At 40.6% G+C, this 26,173-nt stretch overlaps 1 protein-coding gene across 3 annotated transcripts; it reads right to left on the bottom strand.

The window, feature by feature from the left end:
* Positions 1–361: 361 nt before the first annotated feature.
* LOC308069805 (solute carrier family 22 member 15-like) lies at positions 362–24,974 on the bottom strand. 3 transcript variants are annotated; one of them, XM_080402762.1, is made up of 12 exons: positions 24,857–24,974; positions 23,252–23,398; positions 19,331–19,463; positions 18,499–18,663; positions 16,756–16,885; positions 14,798–15,019; positions 12,995–13,135; positions 11,153–11,238; positions 6,832–6,940; positions 3,051–3,123; positions 2,387–2,550; positions 362–1,358 (listed from the first exon to the last, which is right to left on the bottom strand). In XM_080402762.1, the coding sequence occupies exons 1-12, from the start codon at positions 24,944–24,946 to the stop codon at positions 1,346–1,348; spliced, it is 1,473 nt and encodes a 490-aa protein (XP_080258888.1). In that variant the 5' UTR covers positions 24,947–24,974; the 3' UTR covers positions 362–1,345. The 3 variants fall into 3 exon arrangements, with proteins under 3 accessions (XP_080258888.1, XP_080258889.1, XP_080258890.1); XM_080402763.1 differs by lacking the exon at positions 18,499–18,663; XM_080402764.1 differs by lacking the exons at positions 23,252–23,398; positions 24,857–24,974 and adding an exon at positions 21,444–23,240.
* Positions 24,975–26,173: the final 1,199 nt, after the last annotated feature.

The following is a 26,173-nucleotide window of genomic DNA, read 5'->3' as shown; positions in this document are numbered from 1 at the left end:
ATGCAATCCACTGGTATGTCAACATTATCTAAAAGTTGTTCTGATTGCCAGTTGACTTTCACCTCTTGGGGACCTGATCAGGCTGTCTGAAAAGCATGCATGGATACAGCACAGATTTCAGTGAGGCAACCAGGCAGAGCAACCTGTGTGTGCTTATCTCTGCATGCGTGTGTGTACTTATGCACATGTGCATGTTCAGTTGCAGAACTATTATTTAACCACGGAACTTGCTCAAAACATCAGAGGCCTTTCAGTAACCTTTTCATACCAGATGCATTACATTAAGGGCCAAAATCAAAATGATGCAATTATTCTTCAAAAAGCCTGGGTAAACATCCTGGAAAAAGCAGCAATCACAATATAGATGTTAAATAATTTTCTTTTTAATAACAAAATTGTCTTGCCCATCAAAAGGCTGTAATATTTGTGATGGATCTATTCCAATGTAAATACATTAACTGTTAACCAAACACACACACTGCCCCTTGCAAGGAGGAGTTTCCAATTCATAGGTGAAATGTACAGGATTACATATTATTACATGTATTATACAATATATGACTCCTGTTCAATAATTTCTAGTTCCACAAGTACAGCTAGAATTTGATAACCTTTGTCTAAAAGGTTACTCATCCTGTCCTTTAAATGCACCTCTTAAAGACCTGAAAATTTTCCAATATAGTATTATTTTTAAACAGTACATATTTTTTAATGTACAACTGTATTAAAAAATTATTTACTCCACAATAAAATCCATTTATTCCCCTTTCATATCTCCTGTTCAGGTTTCTTATGCTAGACATACTGAGGCAAACAACCCATATAAAAATCTTTGGTCTCTTCACACTGTGAGGTATAGTGTAATTTAGAGGCAAAAAAACCTGAAGAGAAAATTAGCATATACAGGATGCTGTTACTTTTCATGATTACAGCTTGCCTGAATATATAAGGCCATCTAAATTTTAAATTATACACATAACTTCAATTACAACGTTATCGCTTAATCTGAAGCTTGCAATTACATTTTGTAAAATAAATTAATACTTCACTTTAAGACACCGTAGAGAAGTCCAAACATCCAAAGTATGCTTTTCCTAAGTCATTAAATTAATGCACAGATTTGTCACCTCTTTTCTCACAAGCTTTGATCAACTTCTTCCATCTTCTCAATCTGCCTCCGCATAAAACTGTTCAACATGCTACAAACAGCATTATACATGAGTCCTCCAACATTTCCTGTCAGATATATAGAACAAGGCTCTGCCCTTCAACTGGTATAGCACCTTCTCAATGGAGGCTTCATTTTCCACCACAGACAGACATTCTGAAACTTAAGTGTTTTCTTCTAACCGGTTTGCCTGTCAGACAGAAGGAAAATAATTATTGAAAAACAGTTTACATGCCTTATTTTTCTTGTCCTATTTTATAGGCTAATATTAAATTATAAAACCAGAATTTATTGATTTTTTTTAATTTTAAGTGAAACAATATTCAAAAAGCTCAAAAATTATTTTTTTCCATTTCAACTGAATGCAGTTTTACTATGTATTAGGCATAATAATAAAGCATAGTATTGTGTAGTATAATTAAACTGATTAAGTACAATAATTACCAGATAAATAACAAGCTAGCATATCAATAGAAGCCATAAAAGAAACCCATATTCTTTTGTAGCTACACTAAACCTGCTTCGTTCTAAGCTAACAATTCCTTTCTTATAGGAGTTTCACACATACACACAGCTTTATTCTCTCCCCCTCCGTAATTCTTCCAGGAAGCCATTCCTAAATTTAGGGGAACGTACTTCACATTTTCTATTCTACTACCTGTTGAAACAATCAAAACTTTCATTTCCCACTTCAGAAGCTTTATTTAGTGCTACCAACAACAGGAAAACATTTTAAATGCCTCTAACACCCAGGATACTAATGAAGGATAAAACACTTCCTCAGATATATATTAATTTTAGATTATGTTCCCCTACAAAACATGACAAAAAGTCATAATCCAATATATGAAAAATATGCCAAGTTATTTTACTGTAAAAGCACAGTAATCTCGCTGAATGTGTTGTCTCCAGTTATTTTAGACCACCTTTCTAAAATTTGTCTTCCTTTAAGGAAACAAAATAGTATTCATTTACATATGATTTAATACATACAGGTGAAAGCTGTTAGCCTTTACTCATCTTTAAGAGCCAAAGAGTAAATTTAATCTCCACTGAATGAGAAAGATGGCTTTAAAAACTTCATGCACATGTTCGTTCATGCACAATCTAACCAATACGCACTAGATTGTGACTCACGTAAGATAGAGGGGAAAATAAAACAAAGCTACAGTAAAAAAAAAAAAAAAAACCAAACAAACACCAAAACAAAAACATTACTCTGCCTCTTCGTTTTTAAGCACTTGGTATTTGGGACTCTGTACATCTTCAATGCTCTCGGCAATTGGCTTATTTAGTGTTTCTGGCAGAAGGAGAGTCAGGAATCCCGCTGACAGTCCACTGATTCCAAACACCACAAACGGTACAGAAGGACTAAGAGATTTCTAAAATTAAAAATACATAGTAAAAACCCATCATTGTTTCCTGCTCTTAAAATATATAATCCATATGAACTGCAGTCAAAACCAAAAGACTACAACTTTTCACTTTAGCATTTTGTGCTATTATCCATGTACTGGCAGAACAAAGAACCCAAATAAATGTCATTTCACAGAAACAGCTTCATAGGAATACTTCCTTTTACGGGCCTAAAAGAACCCAGATACCGAGGGAGCCTTCGCAGTACTGAATGCATTATATGACAACCATTTCACTAACAGATGAAATATTAACACAATATAGAACTTCAAATTATTTCCAAAAGGGATAAAATACTAGGTATTTTTAAACATCTTGTTCATTAATTCTTGACGTTCAGTGAATGTTACTTTTCATAAAAACATTTTTTTTTTCCCAAGGAATATAGGTGGTAACAAAATCAGCAATGTCTTTTTGAGATAATTCGGTAAATCTGAGTTACATAAAAACTAGAAAATAATCTTACCATAGATGGCACAAATGGAGCCAAAATGCCACCAAATCTGCAAGACATGGAACAGACACCCAAGCCAGCATTTCTGTTTCAAACAAAGGATGAAAGATTTATAGTTTCAGGATACACAAATGAATCATGCATGAACATGTCAAAGGTTTTTAAAGTCCTTCAGCAGTTACTCTGAAGTAACAACTAGCTGCTAGCAAGATAAATCACACCCTCTCAAACCCTAGCAAAACCACCTTGTTGTGCAATCCTTGAGAAAAGTTTTAACAAAAAGAGAGGTTTTCCAGCCTGCCATATGGGGCAATTTCATTGGACATCCCTGTTCTGGATGGAGAATGATTTCAAAATTTGGCAGGATCTTCAGACAGAAGAAAAGGATCTGATCTGAACGCTATCTCCAAGAAATAGCTGCTGCCACAGCAGCCTCTCTTCTGCCACCTCAGGTTGCACAGAGGACAAATCAGTAGTCACCTCCAAAGAGAAAATGTTTGCCAGTGTGAAGCCTGGAAACATTTGGCCAGATGTATCACTAGAGAGGCTGCTGAATTCTGCGCTCACTTCAGTTTTCAGGCAAATTTAAAACAATCTCATCTAGACTGTGACAATCAAAGCATGGGTTAGAACAGCAGGATCCTCTTCAAAGGAAGTTGCAAAAATCCTCAGTTTCTTTCGTTTCCTGATCAAATGCAAAAATCTTCCATCTCTGCGTTGCTCCTAAATATGGTATTTAACAGCCACTTCAGAGACCTGACATGGGCACCAGTCATCTGTGAGACAGCAAGAACTGGCTCATGGTGGCTGCTCTTCTCCCCAAAAAACAAGAGTTGGGGTTATGCAGAACAATGCCATGGTATGCAAGAGGAAAAAAGCGTTATCACCCAAGAACTATTAGTAAGCATCCTTGAGGTGCTGCACTGCCAGTAGCCAACCACCCACAGCTTAACACCTTACCACCCCAGGTTTACCACCATGCTTACTAGGAGACCTACTAAACCTGACTGACTGCATGTGCTCCTACCATCCCACCAAGCACAGCACTGAACTAATGCCAGCCAAAACAGGTCTACAACCAGGGCAATCACATCAGCCTGGGGCTTAGTTCAAGCCAATTAGTCCCGCTGCAGCGACCTGACAAGCGATGCATACCACGTGGCACTCCTCTAGCTGCACTGCTTGCCCAGCTCTGCCTGGTAAGTGGGTTGCAGCCCTGCCCAAATGCAAAAGCTTCTCTGCTCCTGGCACTGGCAGCTCTCAAATTGCACTATGCTCACCAAGGATTGCTGTTCAACAGAAAGAATTATGGAGAGTTCCTTGCAAAGGAAGTCAGAGATCAAAAGGCCAAGTATTTCAAAGAAGTACAAACTTACCTACCGCCACTACCATTATGTGAAAATACAATAGTTTCTCCACAATGAGAATAAGCAAATAAGCTTTCCAAAGCTATCCTAGACAGTCCAATGATCCCACTCTGATTTCACCCATCACACACAAGGATGTTATTATTTTGCAACCATTTTCTCATTAAAAAAACATGACTTTGTTTTTCCATCTATATTACTAGAGCTACGATTACATTTATTTCCCAAAGACAACCTTCCTTTCTGTCCAAAATGCACAGTGGTGATGTTTTCTATTTTTAACTGTTTTGTTCTCCCAGAGATATTTTGAAGACACATCAAAACGGAAAAAAAAGCCCAAAGCACAAACATTTTCTCCAGCTTGCTGCACCTCCCCACTTCTAGCATGAGGTGTATTTGTCATTACAATACCAGTTAACTTAAAATATGCTTAACAGTCCTTATGCTTAAAGTAATAAGTAGGTTTAAATAAGGAGCATTAATACTGAAAACATTTAATTTTTCTGCAAAACATCCAATTGGGGAAACAAAAAATAAAGTTTATGCCACCTCCTCTTCACTGACATCACACGGCAGGCCCCAGCGCTGCTGTCAGCGCCATGCCGGGATCGCTACAAAGCTTTGCAAACGCCACCAGATGGGGATGTTTTGCTTTAAATTCAACACTTGCCCATCACTGCTTTTCCTGTATGAACTGTAATATTTGCAATTAAATTTGACCAGAAAAATATCAAACATTTTAAACGTAGAAATTGTCACACGTGAGGAACTTTCATATGGCTTAATGTTACAATTTGATATATTATTTAAAACGAGTGGTCTAATACAGTTGCTGATTTTTTAAACTGTCTTTATTCTTGCATTTTCTCCACCAGCAGTCTGTATATTTGATGCAAAAAGTTACTGTTTTGCCAGAATATTTGTGCAGATTCTCAAATGAAGCAGCACTTTACTTGGTTTTTTTTTTATTTGAAATCTTCCTAATCACAAACACTTAATTCCAAACACACAGAGACACTACTGTAATTCCTGCTAGGTATAAGCTGTCACATACTTGGCACCGAATGTCAGTGGAACTCAGGAAGACAGTGTAACATGAAAACACACTGAAACAAGCAAAAGCTGGGAAATTAAAGCATTTTCAGATTTAATTCTCTTGTTTCTCAACTCCAGAGAAGCAGAGGGGACAGGAAAACAAAAAGTCAAAAACCATGCACACTAAAAGAAAAAAAAGAAAATAAGGCCTTTATTTGTATTCTTTAAGAATACAAAAGTTTGGGCAGGGAGAACGTAAACAAACCCCCACATCCAATTTCAGTCAGCGCGCTTGGGACTTGCATATTAAACCTAAACCTGTGCCAAGAATCACAAACTTAGTATCTAGAAACAGTCAATCCACCTCCATCCTCACAAGTTCCATTACAAAACCTGCATTCAAAGCCTGGCTTTTATGCCTCTGTAACATATGGTAATTTGTGAACCTCAAAAGAGAAAAAAAAAGCCAATGCAAGGAGTCACACCCTCCCCCTCCCCCCGCCCCCCAATCCCCCAGCATCCTGGAATCAAGTGATGTATGTCACCATCTTAACTACTTCTACAATGCTATAGGACAGATCTACCAGCCAGAATGCCTTCCTACTCCACGTCAGCTTCCAACTTTGCTGCTTTCTCTAAAGAGGCTCAATTTTTGCAGTAGTTTTGTAGTTGCTATTCTTGAGCTCAAATTCTGAACATGTACTTAAGAGTACCATTCAGAAAATCATGTGGAACCAGGACGGGGGTGAGAAGAACAAGCCTGTGTGGTATGTATTCCTATCTCAGGTTTATCTTGGGACAACAGGCGAGAAAGTAACCTCACAAAGAGTTAGTAAGAACTGTGAAAAATAAACCAGGGGTTTATCCCACTTGTTCATTAATTAAATAGTGTAAAGCAAATTACTGTCATAGAGAAACTATTAACATGAGTTACATTATGAATATTTAATTAAATAGCAAAGATGTAGAAAAGCATAATCATATGGGAGATATAGGTATATAAGACTGTAAATAGCCCTTGCTGTACCGTCTCCATTTATTATTAAGTTAGCATACACTTCCATCCCATTGTTACATTTGGTTTTGCACCCTGTAATTTTACTCCCAAAAATCAATAGTAGAAATGAGAAATATGGCACCTACCATTGCAATGTAAGAAGTTGGTCTTCTTATTTTTATTCTGGATTCACACCTAGAGGAAGTTGCCACAAACAGCCTGGGAAAGCACGCTGGTGCAAAACGTGTGACTAACAGAAGAAGCCCTGGCAAGCTGCCTTAATTACAGGAAGAACTCATACTGATATTTCAGGTAAGAATAATTACAGTTAAATATTGAAGCACACTTGTGCATGAAAAGTATTGTCATTTACCCAGAAACTCTGTTAAGTTACCTCAGTACTGTCGGGTATAGTTCAGATGTATAAATATACACGATGTTGAAAGCAGCGCTGACCATCATTTTTCCACACAAAGCTAACAAAGTGGGACTGAGGAGCAGACCTTTCAGGAAAGAAAAAACAAGCTGTGAGCGTACATAGTCCATTTTCTTTCTCTTTTTATCACAATGTTGAAAATATGCAGTCCTTTTTAACAGACTATCACTCAAAAAGAATGTTTCATCCATAGATTTTTTTAACTACAAGCACAAAAGCAATATCTCAGTTCTTCCCAACCATTTTAAGAGCTAGCATAAGAACAGATACATAAAATTATATTTAGGACCAAGAAAACAGGACCTATTTTTTGGAAAAGTATAAAACTTTCACAGCTCTAAATGGAAGGGCTAACGCTTCCAGCTGTAGAGTCAGAATACCTTACCAAGTAACTACATCTTTTGACAAGCACAGACAACATAGCTTCCTTAAATAATTTATTGGATTAAAATCATAGAACTTGATTCACCTCAACAGTTTATTTGTTCCTCAAGAACATCCTGTTGGGACTTAAAATGCAACAACTTTGTAACTGGAAAGAGTAAATCTAATGCAGCCCAGTTTACTAACAGACAGAGTTTAGTTGGCTAAATTGAAGTGCGCATCTTTCAAAGTGCAAAAGAAACCTGGCTTTCGTTATCCTGATTTTGGTTATGTTTGCACCATCCATTTTAATACAAAGATAATTTAATACATTCTCCTAAGCATGAAGAAAGAATGAGTGCTCTGATCAGCTGTATTTCAGGTTCTCTTCCTCAGCACTGAGTTCAGCATGTTTCAGTTTGGATCAGACGATGTTGATTAAATAATGGGAAAGTCTGACTGCTTCTCAATTGCTTTTCTTGTAACTTTGCCCTTGAATATTCTCTGTTCTATTAATCTGATCAAGTCAGATTCTATTTCAACTGAAGCGGAAATTCATTTGTACATAAACTGAAATCCAGAAACTTTATTTAATGTCTTTAAGTATGATGCATTTTTGCCGTTATTTCTGTAGTTGATGCAAAAAAGATGCAGCATTGTCATCCAAGTTTGCCTGTTGCTCAGTAAGAACTGGAATATTGCATACAGTTGCCAGATCAAAAGGTGTGAACCTGGTCCTCAGAGCTGTGCTGGGTGCCATCACAAAGCTGGCACATCCTTTTTCTTCCATCAACCAAACATGAAGTGATGAAGAAGAGATGTGTAATTCTCAAATGTGTTTTAAAACTAGCTGTTTCTCTCCCAGGGAGACTTCAATTGAATACTGCATAGCCATGTATTATAAATGTAGTGTTAGTGCACTTGGGAAGTTTTGGACTTACTATCAAAACAGAAGAAAGAGTCTGTCTAGACAGAGAAATTAGCACTCCAAAGCTCATGAGTGAGTGAATTTAGAGTGCACCGTCTTCTCCAAGTTCCCTCCCTCAGGGGAGGCTGAAGGCTGGCCACGTGGGGAATTATTGCGGGATTAAAAGCACACTGGAAATTCACTGCACATCAGCTTCCTTCTGTAAGTAAGCCCAGACATAGCTGTTATATTTTCCTCAGTCTCGGAGCATATTTTTAGCAATCCTTGCAGAACAATCCACTATTTTCTTTATATCTATAAATTGTAATGCCATTAGCATAAGGAATGCACTTTTCCTTTGGGGATTCTGGTCACCATTTATAGGTCATTTGCTAGGTCCAGCCAAGCAGGTCCACACAGCATCTTTAACACTTCTACTATATTGTCTAACACCCTTTCACCTGGAAGTCCAGTAGCAGTGGTATGCACACAATTCTGCCTGAGACAGTACTGTCAGGGCAACTGTTTCAAACTTTGGTAAAAGGCAAAGTTGTAAGTACTTAGTAAATTCATGTATTTCAGTTTTAATTGATAAGGGATAATCTTCCATTAATTGATCTTTGGATTTTAGAGAAGCAAAATTGGGGGGGGGGGGGGGGGGGGGGGGGCGACACAACGGCATGGGGACGATAAAGATGGTGCTGATGTTTAAGACCACCTAGAACATGAATTAGTCTGTGATTTCATTTTGATGCCATAAACACCATTGGCAGTCTCATTCGCAGTGTCATTATGTAGATTCACCCTCCTGCTGTCATCTTAATGAGCATAAGTTCACTTAAGTGGTACTGAAACTAAAGGAATCTTTACATTTCCTTCAGAAAAAACTATCCACTAAGAAAGGGTCATTCTCAACACAAAAGGAAATACCCAATACTAACAAGAGCTGAGAAAAAACTGATTTAAAGAATTGCAAATTTTCTTTCCTTCTTCAGTGGAAAGCGTATCAACGGAAGTCACAAGAAGTTATTATGTGTTCAGCACAAGCAGATAAATCTGAAAGAGAATTAAAATCTAGTTACCCCCAGGTGAGAAGTCCCCTTTGCTTGCTATAGCATAAAGCTGACACAAAATGCAGTATCTTCATGCTTTACATCAGCTTTTGAAAGAAAAGAGTATTACAGCTCCATTCCCTCTCCACTGCCACTCTCCTTCACCTTCTTCTAATCTGATACTCACATGAATTAATTGATGAGTTTAAGTGATAAGGAAAGAGGGAGCTGAGGGATGTATCAGCTTTTACTTAACACCGAGAGATTTTTAGTCTCACATTCAGCACATGTTTAATAACAGAAATGTTCTTGGCTTATTCCACAGGGCAAATTGCTTGGATCAGATTCTCATTCACAAGTTAGCAGTTATTTAGGAACCAAGTGAAGATTACAGACATGAGAGACAAGTGCCCAATATCTCATTAAAATCTTAAATCCCTTGTAATAAAATAAAGGATTCTTATCAATCGCTCAGAAGAATGCAGACTTAGACAAACGTAGGAAGTGTTCTCCTTAGCAATAGGAGGGTCAGACTAGAGATGCAATAATCCTCATTTCATCCAGAATGACTCATCTTCATCATGCTTGGAGATGATTTTTTTTTCTCCTTAAATGACACAGATCACTCTTGGCCAAGAACCAGCTTTACTCTTACCACAGTGTGAAGCAAGATGTAACAGTGTTAGAAGTCAAGTCAACTGGAAAAGGGAGGTTTCCTGAAATTCACCAACTCTTCAGAAATTAATACCCTATCATGATCAGTCACTACTGCTTTTGTTTCCGTTCGTTTTAAAATATATAAAAAGAACAAAGAGCAAACTTGTTGGAACAAAGGAAGAAACCGTCTCAATAGAAGGAGCAGCAAAACAACTGAGGACTTGAACTAACACAAGCATGGCAAATGGAATTACAATATATTTTATCTGTCTGTTTTTCTTCCTGAGACTTTTCTGAGATCAATTTGAAATGGATGCCAGACAGTATTTATAACTGTTAAGGATAAACACAACCTGTAGAAGGCTACCTTGTAATCACATCACTCGTGCTCCTCAGTCAAAACACTGTGAAGGCTAAAGCACTTCCACTGAAGTGATCCTAAGAAAAATACGAGCAGAGAGCAGCCACTTCTATTTGTTATTGTCATGTAGACTTAAGTTTTCACCAGCTAAAATAAATATTATCAGGGAAAACCTGTATTTGAAATGGAATGAAAAGTGGAAATACAAAACCAAGCATACATGAATGTTACTGACAACGTTAGAAAAACCCACATCTTTTGAGATAAGAAATACACTTGATGATATTCCACCATTACCATGACCTGTCCTCACAACTGCACAGTGCAACAATACACAGCATGAGACAGAGAAAGGCAGCAGGCTTCTTGCAATCCCCATGGCTTCCGTATCGCAATTCTGACCTCCACTTCTAATTTTAAAGTAGAAAATATTTTTTAAAGCTTTTTAGTGGTTTGGGTCTTTTAATGATTAATTTAGCTTCTAGTTCAGGAAAACTTCAGTTCCTCTTCCTATAAATATTGCATGCCACCAAAACAAATGTAAAATTAAGCTTAGCATCTCACACTGTCAAGATCCAGTCAAACTAACATTACACTGCACTGCAGTCTGGCTATTAAATCCAGTACTTTAAGGCAGACTGCTTAATAGTGATAAATGAATGCAGTGTCAGTATTTCAGACAGAATGCAATAGCTGGGTCTGACCTTCAAAGAGCCAGGGACTTGCAGTCAGACAAGCTTAGTCAATTAACAGGGTCAAAGTATGCAGGAAGTTAAAAGCGATATAGACAAGACCCTGACTAGCCCCAGAAGCAGAGAGAGGTATAAACAGACAGGGCTTTAGGCCCTGAAATACTCTGTCACAAAATACTCACTAAATTGTTTTGTCAGCTTTTATCCAAATTAACAAACATCTACTCTAGCAGCAGTACATACTTACCAGCATTTGCTGGTAAAACCATAGTAAATATACAGGCTAATCCTGCAAATACCAGGAAACATGTCATAGTTTTACGTCTTCCAGACCTAAAAGGAAAGAGCACCCAGATAAAAGATGGAAACAAAGTCCTTCAGTATTTTTTTAATTTGTCTGCAAAATACCAACTAAAGTACACAGCAGCATTGCAACAGTTCTAAGTCTATTGTATCTTGGTAAGTGCTTCAAATCTTGCATTATTTTCCTAATTTTGTGTACTGAAGTCCTCCCACAAAATCTTTCCTATTTCTAGCCAAGTTTTGACTTTTAAGCTGTTGAATTTGTAGCCTTGAGAAGAACCCATCTATTTCAGCAACAAGAACTGACAGACTTTTTTCTTCTCTATACTGAGCAAGGCAATGGGCCCTGTCATCAAAAGGGTATTCAGTGCATACACACAAAGATCAAATTAATATTAGTCAAACAAATGTAGTTCTAATGCTTCCTAATCTGTATTTCTCTTCTACAGCTTTGCATAAACATATGCCGTTATGACACACAGTAAAACTTATTTTGTATGCTTTTCTGTCTAATAGTATACACATAGAAATAAGCAAAGGCTGTTTCTACTGCCTGGTGTTTTAAAAGAGAAGATGACAGGACAGAAAATCACCAGCCCATCTCTACATCTGCCATACCTAAATATTTCATAATTATTTGCAAAGGAGCACAAATAACTACACTCTTAGTAACAGTTTGCAGGCATGTAGAAATACTACACGTGCTTGTTACTTCCTTAACTTTCACAGCTACTTCTAACTACTAGCCCATACTTGTAGAACTACGGTTTATCTACAACAAATGTACAATACTTGTTCTTAAAATCTTCTAAATATTTTTGCAACAAAGAATCTATACTTTAAGGATACTGCTCAGTAAAACTGAATGAAAACAGAGCAGCTGGTTTGTCACATTCTGTTTTGCATTAAGCACCTAAAACAACACATATCCTTACTTCAGGAAACCTAAAGCTTGACATTTACCGTTAGCTTGACAAATTACTATGGGGGGAAAAAAACGTAGCAAAGGACTTGGGCGGTTTGTAGTTTAAATGTATGTCCTTGACGTAGGGCTTGGGCGCAGGCTGGGCTAGTTGTTTTGCTTTTTATCTTGACCAAGCTGACAGCTTTTTACTGCCAAAAAACCCAAAAAGTGACATCCTCACCTGACTGAAGAAAATGAGCTTTTTGCCACTGACCTCAGTGAGACCAAAGTATCATTACAAAATACTCAAAACTGAAGGTTGCAGGAAACCCTGAGTAGCTCTGGGCTGCCAGGCTGTCTGGCCTTTGAAAATAAGTACCCACATAAAGCATGGCCTCCAAATACACCGAAAATATGAAAATACAGGGACATCTATCATGCCTTAATGAAAATTGAACAACTCTCACTTCAAAGTTCTGTTTGAAGTGTTTAAGTAAAAATGAGCAATGCTAGAAATTGCTTTCAACTGCAGTTGGTATGCAGTACAAAAATAAGTTGTTCTGAGTAACAGGTGTAAGAGATATATGTTATAGATACTTAACTAGGATACTCATATTCTTTCCATAAAGACCAAACTTTTTAAATAACATTAATCACTGAAAAGCTCATCTCCTGAGTAATTCAAAAGATGAACAAAACTAAAAAAAGAGTTAGAAAATCAGTCCCATTTCCATAGCAACTACAGAAACCCCTGCAGTAAATCCCCAAAGAATCAACACTGTTTAAAAAATCAGAGAAGTATCTTACTAAGAAAAATGCCTTTTTTTTTTTCTAAGCTATCTACAAATATATGCAGAAAACTAGGAAATATTTTTTTCTTACCAGGATTTCTCAATAAAAAACATGCAGAGAGGAAATGCTGGAACTTCTACAAGACCAGAAAGAGCCACATTTAAATACAGATTTCCTCTTAATTCACCAGCATTTAAAGTTAGTCCATAGTACACAAAGCTGCAGGCATACCTAAAAATAACCATAAAAGTTATATTAGTAACACAACTAATCTTTAGGGCTAAGGAAGTATTTAAAAGGTAAATTGGGCTGTGTTATGGATTAGCTATGTTCTAGAAAGAGAACTGTTGACTCCCCCCAAAAGGGAAACAAGGCAAAGTGAGCGGTTCCTATCTAAAGAAAGAAACTTCTTGAAAGAAAACAAGTGCTCATATACATCTACAGCATAACTTTCAGAATTTTCTGTTGGCTTAGGGTTTTTTTCCTAGGTTATTTAGCAAATCTAGTAAGCTTAGCTATAAGCGGCTAATGCTTCACTGTTGCAAAGCAATCCTATGAAAGAAAATTCTATGTACATCCATTGCTTAAGACTAAGTGTCTTCCCCAACCCTAGGGAAGGCTTCCCCAACAAACTATTATCACTTCCCCTGGAAAGAACTAAGCTTCCACACCCCCACCTGACAAAAAACACACTGGGTTGGAAAGGCCCCAGATATTACAAGGACATTTTGCCTGTTCCCCACTATTCTTTTACTGTCCAAGTAGAATCGGGGCCAAGTGATGAGGAAAAGGAAAGTTTTCCCTGATACAGGGAGAAGTATGTCCTCAGTCAGTCACAGGTGAGGGTGATGCCAAAAGCTCCTGAACAACAGCATAAGGGGCTGGGTGACAACTGCTTTGACACCACTCCAACAGCTCCATGCACTGTATCTTAACAGGGTTTGAGATAGAAAAACAGTGCTGCTAGCTCTTCCTCCAGAAAGTAAGAATACCTTTGTGTAATTTCTCATCACCACAATTACTTGTATTAACCTACCAGCAACTTTAAGAGTCTTAAGATGCTTCTGGAAAGGTCCTACTTAGCAAAGATGTTCCTGCCGCTTCTCCCACATTCTGCACATCTCTGCTTAACCCACACATCAAACTAATGACTTTTCTCTTCTATATCCTGACAATCATCTCAAATGACATCAAACTTCAAAGGGAAATCTTGGTTTTGGCATTTTGGAAAAGAGCCATTCCTCCAACAGCTTTTGCAAGCCAATTTGCAACAGCTGCAGCTGTACCAACCAACCAACACCTTCCCTACCCCAGGGGTTCCCTCTTGCACTGCCGTTTATTGCTATTATTATGTTACATCCTCCTGTGCTTTGGGGTGTTTGTTGGGTTTTTTTTCAAGTTGTACCGCTTTTAAAGACAGCACCAAATATAAATCTATGCAATCTGTTCTTTATCTTGTCCACAGTTTTCCTCCACTGAACCTGCATAATGTGCTGCTGGGCTCCAAAGGCTTATTCTTAAACCAGATTTCTACTGTTGTCTAATCAAGGTAGTCCTTTTCTTCCTAAAACTGGTTCAAATACACATCCTTTCAGTAATTTCTGCTTCAGCTTCTCACTTTGCTGAATGTAAATCTTATGTTCTCACCAGATTACTTCTTGGTAGGTTTTGAAGCAGTTTCCTAGTAACACACTGAAAATAAAACCCGACAGCAGTAATAGTGAAACATCAAATTTACAACACATCATTTTAGATTATTATTGTCTGCCATCAACTGATAAACTTAAGATTTAGTTTTTGAGGGCAGAATTTTTAAAATAAAAAGATGAAAAGTTTAACCTTTTCCTCATGTCTGACTCATTCACAGTATCTCGGTGTCTTGTTACTACGTACCAGATGTACATCAGTATGATGGTTCGCCACCGAAGGACTGGGTGTTTTACTAAGTTTAGAATACCAGGTGCTGATTCATCCTTTCTCAAAGCTCCTGTGCTTGGTTTTAATTTTAGATTTAATCTCTCTTTTCCATTACCAAGCGCAATATATTGCAACACATCTTCAGCTTCTGCCATTTTCCCTTGGGAATACAACCATCGTGGTGACTCTGGGAGCATACTAACAGGAAAGAACAGAAAAATCAATAATGACAAATTCATTCCTATGAACACAGTACTAAAGTCAATCTTTCCATTTTGTAAATCAATACTTTAAAAAAAGTGCCAATGCAAAATTCAGAGAAAAACATTCTATTTGCACTGTTCTGCATATTAAATTCCATGTACTCTGATAATACAGTTAAACTTACAGAAGCATTGTTGGAGATGGTTGACAAAGCACTCAGTTATGTTAGAGGAGTTCAAATCTACATCTTGACTTCTGCTGAACTGACTTCTTAGGAAATGCTACACTAGCATTATCCAGGAAACACCTCAAATCCCAATTATCTGAACAGTCCAGACAGTTTTCACAAAGTTTATTTCACACTTCTCCATTATGAGAGGGGCTCTGAGTTGGAGTGAAGAGGAAAGAAACCTTACTGGGGAATTACCCATCAGGCTCCAGCAGCTCGCTGCTGCCCATGTAAGCTTTAGGTCTCTTTTCCCAAGTATAATCAGAATATCCTTGCTTACCACAACTTCAGCTCGTGATTCCTGTTTTTTCCACTTTGTAGCACATGCTCCTGCTTTTATACAAGCCATAAAATAAAGAATGGAGTATCTTTAACTGAACCTTTATTTATTCTGGTACTCCAAACAGAAACATACACCCTACAACAAACTTAACTTTCATTACTTCAGAGGATCCCAGTATATGTAGTATTTGGCGGAATTGTATTTCTATCAGAAACAGAACACCATAAAGGAAAATGTATTATGCAGAACTTCTTTCCTCAGCCCAGAGGTTTGTTTTCCTTGACTACAGGAAAGGGGTGGTGGAATGGTGGTGGTGTATTTTTTGTGTATTCTTTAGCAGAATTCATTTCAAGAGCAGATCTATCTAAAAAGTAATTGAAATTAAAAAAAAAAAAGATAAAAGCTTCTGATTTTTATCTGTGCTGTACGCTAGACACAACCTGTAACAGCGTGTAGACAACCTTCTACACTAATTATTTTATTTCTTCTACAGCTTTAACTAGTGATCAGAAGTATACGAGGTGTGTTACTTGGGATGTTAAAAGAGTATTTTTAACAACACAGGCCAGACAAAGCTAGCACTTTTAATTCCTTGAATATTGATGCATTTCATAATAATTTTTATGGTAATGTCCATGTAGGAATTCTAAATAGGGGTACCCAAGCACATGAGTGCTAGGAATAGACATAAGGGACCTCAAAAAACAGGCAGACACATAGTGTATCATGCTAAAAAGGCAATTCCAAGTGCTCTCACTTATTTCCCTTTGCATGCGTCTCACAGAAAGAAACTCTAAAATCCCTCTAGGATCACTTCCAAAACTTTTCAGGCGCTGAAGCCCTTCCTTGGCAGAAGGCAGTGTTCCTGGCTGATGCTCCAGCTTGCAGCCTCTGGCAGGCCTTCCCTTCCCTGAGCGGATTTGTAATTGAGTTTTATTGGACAGCTGGCACACAGCTGCTCTTTGCAATGCTGGCCACCACAACTGTAACAGCACGCAGGAACACAAGCTTGTCTTCTGGGTAACCCTGACCTTCTGCTTCATTTAAAACAGCTTCTTCCTTCACAGTATGATTTTTTCCTCTTGCTTGGTTCACAAAAGCATACAGAAAAATGTCATCCTTGTTTATACCACTCTCTTGAATGTCATTACAAGAAAAAGTAACTGTTAAATCGCTGAGTATTTTTTCTTATCACTATAATGCACGTGAACCACTTACAAAGAAAGAAGGAGGAAGAAGATTCCTGGAGTATTCGATACCAAGGCAAGGTAGCGCCATTCTCTTACACAGTAACCCAGTAACGCATAAACAGCAATGCCAACTGCAAATGTCAAATTAGTTAATGAACCTGAAAAAATACAAGACCAAAACAGTGACTACAGAAACCACTGGGAAAAGAAAAAAAAAAATCTTAAGCAGAAGCCTGAAATTCCTAGCCTATGATATACCTAAATAAAAGAGCAATTTTGTGAGATATCTTTATGGCATTGTGAACCAGCTGGCTTAATATATTAAGCAAACCCAATGAAGAATACCTTTGTATAATGTGTGTGAGGGGGGGGTGTCACTTTTTCTAAAGGGTGATACATGGGAGGGAGCAAGAAATGAACAGGAAACTACAGACTAAAGAGAAAACATAAGGACAGGAAGAAGAAGTGTTGACAGTGAGTGATTTATTTAGGTCTATTAAAGTAATCTTGAATAGAGGTGGCAGGCTGGAACAGAAATTGGAAGTTATAAAAGTAAAAGGACTGAGTTCAGTACAGAAACAGCTGCAAGCCAGAAGTTTATTACAACAGACTTCCGATAACAAGCATAAATAAAAACGTTAAAAATATGGGGTCAACTTGAACTCCAAAAGCCTAACAGCAAACCCTCTGCAGACTAGCATGGGTCTTGTACTAACCCAGAAATTCTCAGCTATTGCCCACAAAGCCTAGCTCACAGCCAACACCTAAGAGAGCTTCTTTAATACTGCTGAGCTGCATTCAGCAGCTCCCTCTCATCAGGGGGTCTGAAGCAGTTTTTCAGCACCTCTTTCTCAACAGCTGAGCAGAACTAGAATAAAGCACCTAGAGCAAAAGCAGCAGGAAGCAGACTGGCTCTTCGGTCTGTCAGGAGGCTGGCCCTGCAGGGAGAAATGCTGGGGGGAGCAGAAAGAGACAACAGGGCAAGGGGAAGGAGGGGTGGGAGAGAGAGAGGGCATGAGTCAACAAAGTGAACCCAAGAGAAGAAAATTCAGTACTTAAAAAAAAAATAGTGAAAAGCTATAACTACACCACAACTGTCTCATACATCCCCAGAAGTCCAGAGAAGAAATAAGAAAAACAGTGGAATGAGGTAACTGAAGAAATGAGAAAAACATGCTTACAGCCACAGCAAGTCAGCATTTGGACCAAGTTTTTCCCCATGCTGTGCTAGCCAGAAAAGTGTTACAGTCTGAGCTACTCCAGCTTTACAACAGTCTGACGTGCAAGCGTTAAATTTATTTTAAGTCTTGGCGGTGGCATACGAAAAAGGACATTTGAAAATACTGGATGATCAGTACATTCAGCAGTGGAAAAAACACTATCCAGGCACTAAGTCATTTTGTGGTGCAGGGAAGCTTCCAAGAAGACTTCCAAGAATGTCTTCCCAAGAGACCATGCAGCATCGTTCAGAAGTTGGCAGGATCTGCCTAAACATTTTTTTTTTTAAATGTAATGCAGTTGTACAAATTGAGAAATTTTAGGAATCAATGTACCAACTCCAAAAGCTCAGTTTTGTTATTTATCAAACAAACTCAATCCCATGTTCCTTATTCAGGCACTCTTCCCAAAGAAATTAGAACCTGGATGAATAACATCACACTTATTTGACTTATTCTACAGAATGACTTTACTTGGTACAAACATAAAATGTAAGGTATTGATAGAACAACATGTGGCACAGTAATAATAATTAAATATTCCCAAATCCCACCTGTAAATGACCAAAATGATTTTCCTACATATTCTTGTGTTAGGACAAAAGACACAAGAGACATTCCACCATTCACAATTCCAACAAAAAACCGTGAAACTGCAAATGTGTCATAATTCGGAGCTAATGCTGTGACATACCCAAAAATGACATCAAAAAACAGACCTGTAGAGAGAGAATGAAATGTAATTAGTACTTATGGTGCACAGCTTGAACTCAGAAGAAAGGCAGGAACCACATTCAGTTACTCCTGAATGAGCACTCTATAGCACTCTTTTGTCTCTAATCTCTCACACTAGGCTTTCTGAAATCACACCATATGAAAATCACAACCATTTTCAAGTCACACACTTAGAAGTCTGCAATGCCAAAGGCAATGTTTCCTTGAGACAACGTTATTAAACAAAAAGACACTTTGGCTGCAAACACAGCTGGAAAACAAACACCAGGACATGAGTAACCCACTCAAGATGTTTAGGTAAATCATTCTCTCCTACCCCCTCCAAAAAAAAGTGGATTATTTTTATTGGGAACAATATGGTTAGGCAATGTATGGAGTACTGTGCTCCAATAGTGACAGTCATAGCAAAAGCAGGTTATTTTTCCTCTCCCATCGATATTCCAGTGACCACTGTGCCGCTCAGCACACTCTTACTAACCATTTTAGTGCTGCTCCACTCCAAGCAAAGTGTTTATACAGGTCATTGACTTGGTAGCATGACACAGCAGGTGACCCACGGCCAGCCTCCTGGTAGGATGGCCCACAGGCAGAAAAGAGAAGGATGATGTTATCCACATAAAATGCTTAAGAAAAACCTTTTAACAATCTTACCTGAGATATACACTGGTTTCCTGCCCAGTTTATCTGACAAAGGACCAAATGTAATATTTCCGATAAGCAATCCAGCAAAAAATAGGGATGATGCAAGGCTTACTTTGTAGGCTTCTTGTTCGATTAGGTACCACTGTCAAAAAAAAAAAAAAGCATCTCCTTATCGTTAAAAGTATTAACACCAAGCTGCTGCCTTCCTCAAAAAAAATAAAAAATTATCAAAATTCTTGTCTTGCCATTTCCCACTTCTAGCTTTATATCCTATTAAAATTTTGGTCAAATTTTTTGATAGGGAAGCCAACAGTAGTCATATTTTTTTCCTCCTTTTTTCCTCTCTACTGTCTCCTCCCCCCCCCAATTTCATTACATTATAAGCTTTCAACTTGGAAAGTACAATTAGTTGCACCCCAATACCCAGGCTTTAACAAGGCAACTGCAACTTATCTTAAGTTATTAAAACAAGTGAAGTCTAAATTATTAACAGCTTAGCCATTTCCACATTGAACAAGCTTAGCTACTTCAATAAACAGGTAATGAGAATTATTCATTAACAAGAATAACACATTCACTGTTGCAGTACTTAGAGTTAATGCTGTGCAACTATGTTTCCTGAACCATGAGTAATCCTTGGTGCCCTTCCTCATCATACACATGTTAAATTGTTGAAGAGAAGCAGAGAGGGATTATGGAAACATGTCCTTGTTTTATAAAAGCTCTAAGAACTACTTATTAGCTACCCATTGATATTTTCGTATCTTATTGTGCATATAAATTTACCATCAAACAGAAGTTAGAAACAAGTGATGGGTTTCTTTACAAAATAAATTTTCTACCTCATCCAAAAGCTAAACTGAGGCAGCATAATCAAGAATTGTCAGGAAAGAAGAAAATGAACAGACAGTGGGTTGAAATCAGAACGAACCTTCCGCTATTTTCCTGACGGGGGAAGGCACACAGACAGCTTGTGCAGTCCCTCTGCTACAAACAGGGAGAATCAACACTCGCAGAAATGCACTGCTGAGATTACAAACATTGCTGACATCATGAACTTGGGAAAGAATGGCAATCAGAAAATCCTAAGTGGTTTTCCAGGGAAAGAATTTAACTAATTCAGTGCAAAGCTTTACCCAAAGAAATATTTAATCCTTATTTGAGTATTTCAAGTAATTCCCAGTGTATTTACTGGAAAATTTACCTTAAAAAATTGGATGAGCATCATACTGACTTTTTAAACAACATATGCAGTATGTCCTTTGGGGAAAGGAAGAAGGATCCTAATCCCATTTGATTTTTTTAAAGTAGAAGGTTAAAAAAAAAAGAAACACCAAAGGGAAGAGGCCCATGACCAAGATCCAGCACAGCATACTAGGATTTAAGCCCTGAAGTGTCTGCCTTGAATTAATGCAGATCCCCAAAGAATATTAGGAATTTACTGAAACTTAAATCAGAGCAATCTCAAGAAACATATGCTTTTACTCAATCAGAATTCACATACTGGGAAAGTACAGAGAAAACACAGCTCCATCCACCCAGTAACCCACCAATTACCAGTGCTCTACCCACTACCCATCCAGCAGCCCGCAAGACACAGGTTGCAGGAGCAGGACAAGATTCAATGCCTTCACAGGACTCCTTCTTTAGTCCAATGTACCCAGCGTTCCAGCACTTCAGAGTTTTGGGGAATTTTGGATACTCTGGGACAGTAAAACTGCTGTGCAGCAGCAGCATTTGCAGCTGGTTTCTACTATACCCTACTGGGTAGAAGATTCTACCCTATCACTTCGGATAAAGATGTAGCCCCAGAACTTACAGTTTTTTAACTTTGAGTTGATTTCATTAAAGTATTCCTGAGCACGAATCCTCAGGAAACTTCAAGTATAAAAATATCACAGCATGTGCTCTCCAAGGCACAGAGCACTGCTGACAGAAGTCCTTCTTCTCCATCCTAGCACTCCACAGCACACAAATTCCAAACTCCCTGGTCTCATCTGCAGTGTTTCAGGCTCATTCAAGAGAGAAAACAGCTTTTTGCTCCTGGATATGGCTGTAAAAATCAACTTCTGAAAGGTAAAGGACCATTTCCACACCAAATGTAAGACATTTCTGAACTCACCTTCTTAAGCATCGTCACTTGTTAAAGCAGGGGACTGAGCTGAGGCCAGACCAAGACACAATTCTAACAGCTGGATTTTCCATGAACCAGGCCTGAGCTGTTCTTTACAAAATCTTAGTTATGCCAAAGTTAATTATGCCGATCAGTTTTTGAAGCAGAACTTAAGAGCTGCTCTGGAGTTTTGCTGAGCTCCAGAGAAGAACAGTGCCCCTGCCAAACCAGAAGACAACTGAAAATATTTAAGTTTATGCTCCATCACCAAAATAAAGGAGATAAACTTTAAAAAAGCAGCTTCCTCTCCCAGGATAGAACAGGAGAGAAGATTGCTTCTGCAAACTGTGACTTCTGCTGCTTCATGTGCCGCTGGAAGATGCTCATATTTTAACAAGTCTGATATAATAGTGCATGAAGAATGTAACTTTTCAAAGAATGCATCTATCTACTTCAGTTGCACAAAAGGGGTTTGTTAAATATTTGTCAAAATTCACTGCAGCTTGCCAACAAAAACGTTGCCAATTTTGCTATCACAAAACCAGACATCCTCTCAGCTCTAACTCCCCATGACAGTTTGATTTAGTTACTAGACCACTAGCATACAGCAAAATGTGGGCCAGCATCTAAAGATTCCACAAAAGATACTATTAACAATTAAAATAAAACCCCAAAATTTAAAATAAAATTACTAAAATGCATGGGAACATAGATTTGTTTTGATAAGTCTTGAGAATTACTACATATTTTGGAAATTTTAACACTGACTCCTACATTTAAAAACACAGTATTAGTTAAGATCTGATCTGTGATTATAAATTAAGCACTACTCTGTATCACACATCCTGCTGAGAGTCTGAAATTGAAGGGTGATCTTGGAAAACAGGCTAACCAAAAAATCTGTCTCTGACAGAGGTTATGATCCGATATCGCACCATTCCTTCTCACGTCTAGTCACTACATTTTTCCAAGATAAACATTACACAGACACATTTGGGATAATGGGAAGGGAACAAAAACTTTGGCATCGGCTACACCAAGTCCTAACCTGCTGTATTTATACAAGTTGACTGACAACCACTCCAAGAATTCAATCAGCAGAACTCTGACAGTTCACGCTACAAGCCACGCCACCCACGCAGTCTTTTTTCTGGCACTGGCAGCGATGCTGAGGTCACTCACACCGGCCTGAGTGATTACAGCCCAGGGACTAGGGAAAAGCAAATGCAGCCTCTTGTATGGAATTCACAAGGCATAGGATGAAGGGTCAAGCTTCTGTCCCACTCAGCAAACTTCCATCTCTTCCATCTCCCACTCTCAGCACATGTGAAAATACCCAGAGACGTCGTGCATGAGTTTCATTTTCATTCTAGTTTTACAGTTTCAGATGCGTCTTCTGTGAGAAACTAACAGAACTCATGGTAAAGCTTATGCGCCCAGCAGATTGTGCAGGCATGACAAACCGAACCTCTTCTTGGTAGTAAACAGATATTAGGAGGAGCTCATCCTAAATTCCAGGGTTATAAACTGTAGTGACATGATCATTCTTCATTAGTAACAACTTCCTAAAACACTCAAAGGTAAAGAAAACTGAAAACAAATAATATAAAGAAAGTTTAGCCTCAATTAAGGAGTTACAGATTTATACCAGGAAAGCTAAACCAGTAATTTTAGTCATAGACTTTTAGATTTAAAAATAGTAATAAAATGGAAGAGCCAGATGGGTGGGTTCCATTACAGTAAGCCCCGGTCAGCTTTTAGAAGCGCCCCATCCTGCAGAAGAACAAAGAAGCAGTAGGTGCGACAGAAGTACTTGCCTCAGTTACTATAGATGTGAAGTTGTCCGCAAAATGGATACGCTTGGCCAGCTCGGCTCTGCTCGCCGGAATTTCCTCTTGGTCTATATGATAGTCAGGTACAGCTCCCACGAGCACAATAAGCATCGACTGACAAGCCACGTAGATCTTAAAACAAGACACAGTCATTTACCCTAAACAATCCCAAGGAGACCCGGTCAAATACTGTGAGCTGCTCATTAAACTAACGATTCCCCTTTACCCAGCATCAAACACAGAACGCAGTCTACTGCAATTAAATCCCCAGATGTGATCCGGGCAGCTGGGAGCTGCAGGCACCACTCCAGAGAGAACCTTCAGGGAAAGCTTCACCTCCTCCCTGTTGCAAAGTTGTTCAGTTTGTTCTTGCAGCTTTGTAGCCAGGCACAGGGAAGGAACATTGTAAGAATTTCATCAGTTTCATAGCTAAGATCTAATGCTTACACCTAGATAATAATAATTATTATTATTATTACCGCCAAAAAAAATTACATGCAGTACTGAAAGAATACAGCTGGTAGTGATAAGTAAAAAAAAAAAAAAATAAATTCCAAGATATTTGTTAAAGTCTCTGCTAGTTCTCCCCATTGCAGAAAGTGAAACCTTGAGCTGATCATTAGGAAAACTAGAACATGCAGGAATAAAGATGAATTTCATAAAGAAATCCTTATGAGAATATTATTCATCAATATCGACTTCAAGATGTTTTCAATGCCTTCTAGGCTTTGCACGTGATTTTATTTTTTCTAACATAATTATCCTTAAGCATATCCATACGTTAGTGATTTTCAGCACGTTGCCACGGTCGGGAAGGTTTTACATCTCGGCTGGCTGCCGGCAGTGGGCCGGGTGTCCCCGGGCGATGCGTCCCCTGCGGCCGCGCAGGAAGAAGCTACGCGCAACCCACGCGCACCGGCAGCGGCCGGGGGGGGCAGCGCCCGGGGGAGCGCCGCGGGCCGGGGGGCACTGCGCACTGCCGGCCCCCGCCGCCGCCCACGCGGGGGGTCTAAAACCTGCGGCCGCGGCCGGGCTGCCCTTCCTGCCGCTGCCGGGGCGCTCCGCGGAAGGCGAGGGTCGGGCAAGGCGGGCGCAGAAATAAGGAAAACGGGCCGTGGCCTCGGAGAAGCGGGGCAGGCGGGGCCGCGCGGCGGTGGGGAGAGGCCGGGAAAGCAGCTGGCGAAAGGAACGGAACCCACCGGGCCCCCGGCGGTGCCCACCCTCCGCGCCACGCACCGCCCCGAGCCCCGCAGAGCGGCGCACGGACGCGGCACCGGGGGCACCGGGGACAGGTGCCCGAAGGCGGCGAAGCCCCGAGCCCCGTCCCCCGCCGCGGCGCCGCCTCCCGGCGGGGAGCGCGGGGCAGGCGCGGAGCCCCAGCGGGGCGGGCAGCGCCGCACACCCCCGGCCCGCTGCCGGGCGGGGCCGCCGCGGGGGCCGGGACACGCGCCGAAACCGACCGAGGCGGCGCCCGGCGCCGGCAGCGCAGCGGGGGACGCGGAAGCGGGACAGCGCCGGCCGCGGCGGCTCCCCGGGACAACCCGCCGGGCGCCCCCCGCCCCGCCCTGGCGCCCCCGCCGCCCGCCTCACCTGCAGCAGCACCAGGCAGGCGGTGAGGCGCCGCTGCCCGCCGCCGAACTCCCCCGCCGCGCCGAAGGCCTCCTCCAGCCCCAGCGCCATGGCCCGCCCCCCGCCGCCCCGCCCCCCGCCGCCCGCTCCCACCTGCGGCCCCGCCGCCCCCCGGCCGAGACGCGGGGGCGAGGGACGGCCCCGGCCCCGGAGCGGCCCCGGAGCGAGCAGCTGCGGCGCAGGGAGAGCCCGTGGAGCTGAGGGATGCGGCGGGCCACGGAGGAAGCGGCTGCCGGGACAGCGGGGGCGCGCGCGGGGCACGCGGAGCCGGGCTGCGCGGCCCCCGAGGAGCAGAAGGGCTCAGCGGCTGCTCCAGAGCTGCGGCTGAAGGGCAGCAGCTCCCCCTCTTCCACGACCTCGGCGGCGGCAGCAGTGGTTTCCGCCGGGAGTTAGGCTGCTGCCAAGGGGAGGGTCGCTGCGCAGCCCCCCCGCCCGGGGCCGCTAACCGGGCACCCACGGGACAAGCCGGCGCTGCCGGCCCAGTCAGTACGACAAACCGAACTGCCATAACCACTCTCTTCGTCCTCCGGCTTTCATCTCATGCGCAGAGTGCCACCTAAAAGCTCCTGGTCCTGTGGGTAACGCCAAACTCCAGCTCAGCTGGCAACTCTAGGATTAAGAATAGAGACATTAACTATAATTAATCAGGCCAGGGGAAAAGGGCTCTGGCAAAAGCACAGCGAGTGGCCACCTTTAGTGTAATTCCCTCCAGACTTCCCATAACGCCGGTTATGCCGGCGTGTTTCCTAGCATTACATTTAGGGATGCAGCTTTTTTATTACGCTAGCTTTATACAGGGGGCTTGTTTTGCTTTGGGAGGTTGGGGGTGGTGGTACGGGTTTTTTGTTGGTTTTTTGTTTGTTTGTAGGCTTTCTCCCCCGTTAACCATATCAAGAAATTATTTTGGAGGCAGTTAAGGTAGGACAACCTCCCCTTAGTATTCTTACTGAAAGTGGTGGAAGGCCTGGATGGGATGGCAGAGCTCACGGAGCAGGCAGCGAGTGCCATGCAGCACAGTGGGTAGACGTTGCCCAGGAAGAGCCAAGTGAGGGTCAAAGTGCTGCTTACCTTGGAACTGTGACAGCGCGGATAAAAAGGACTTCTGAAATAATTTGAGCTTCCTTATTCATGTAGTCGCCATACATTAGCAGAGAGCAGTGAAATCCTAGGCTCTGTCTGAAGTCCTTATAGACTCTGCTCGAGCTGCTTTCATGATTCCTACCCTAATCCAAGCAGAGTGATCTGTGGTTGAACCCTGGATAAGGCAGGCAGGCGTAA

This window comes from Falco punctatus (genome assembly GCF_963210335.1).
Source record: "Falco punctatus genome assembly, chromosome: 9".
Classification (NCBI taxonomy): domain Eukaryota; kingdom Metazoa; phylum Chordata; class Aves; order Falconiformes; family Falconidae; genus Falco; species Falco punctatus.
This window is presented reverse-complemented; position numbering and strand designations above follow the sequence as displayed.

Excerpts from the sequence above, each read along its gene's own strand:
- LOC308069805 (XM_080402762.1), bottom strand. The coding sequence starts at position 24,946 with ATGGCGCTGGGGCTGGAGGAGGCCTTCGGCGCGGCGGGGGAGTTCGGC. Across the intron at positions 6,941-11,152 it reads GGTTTTACCAGCAAATGCTG|GTCTGCTCCTCAGTCCCACT; the intron begins GTAAGTATGTAC and ends CTTTCCTGAAAG. Across the intron at positions 2,551-3,050 it reads CTCCATTTGTGCCATCTATG|AAATCTCTTAGTCCTTCTGT; the intron begins GTAAGATTATTT and ends TTTTAATTTTAG.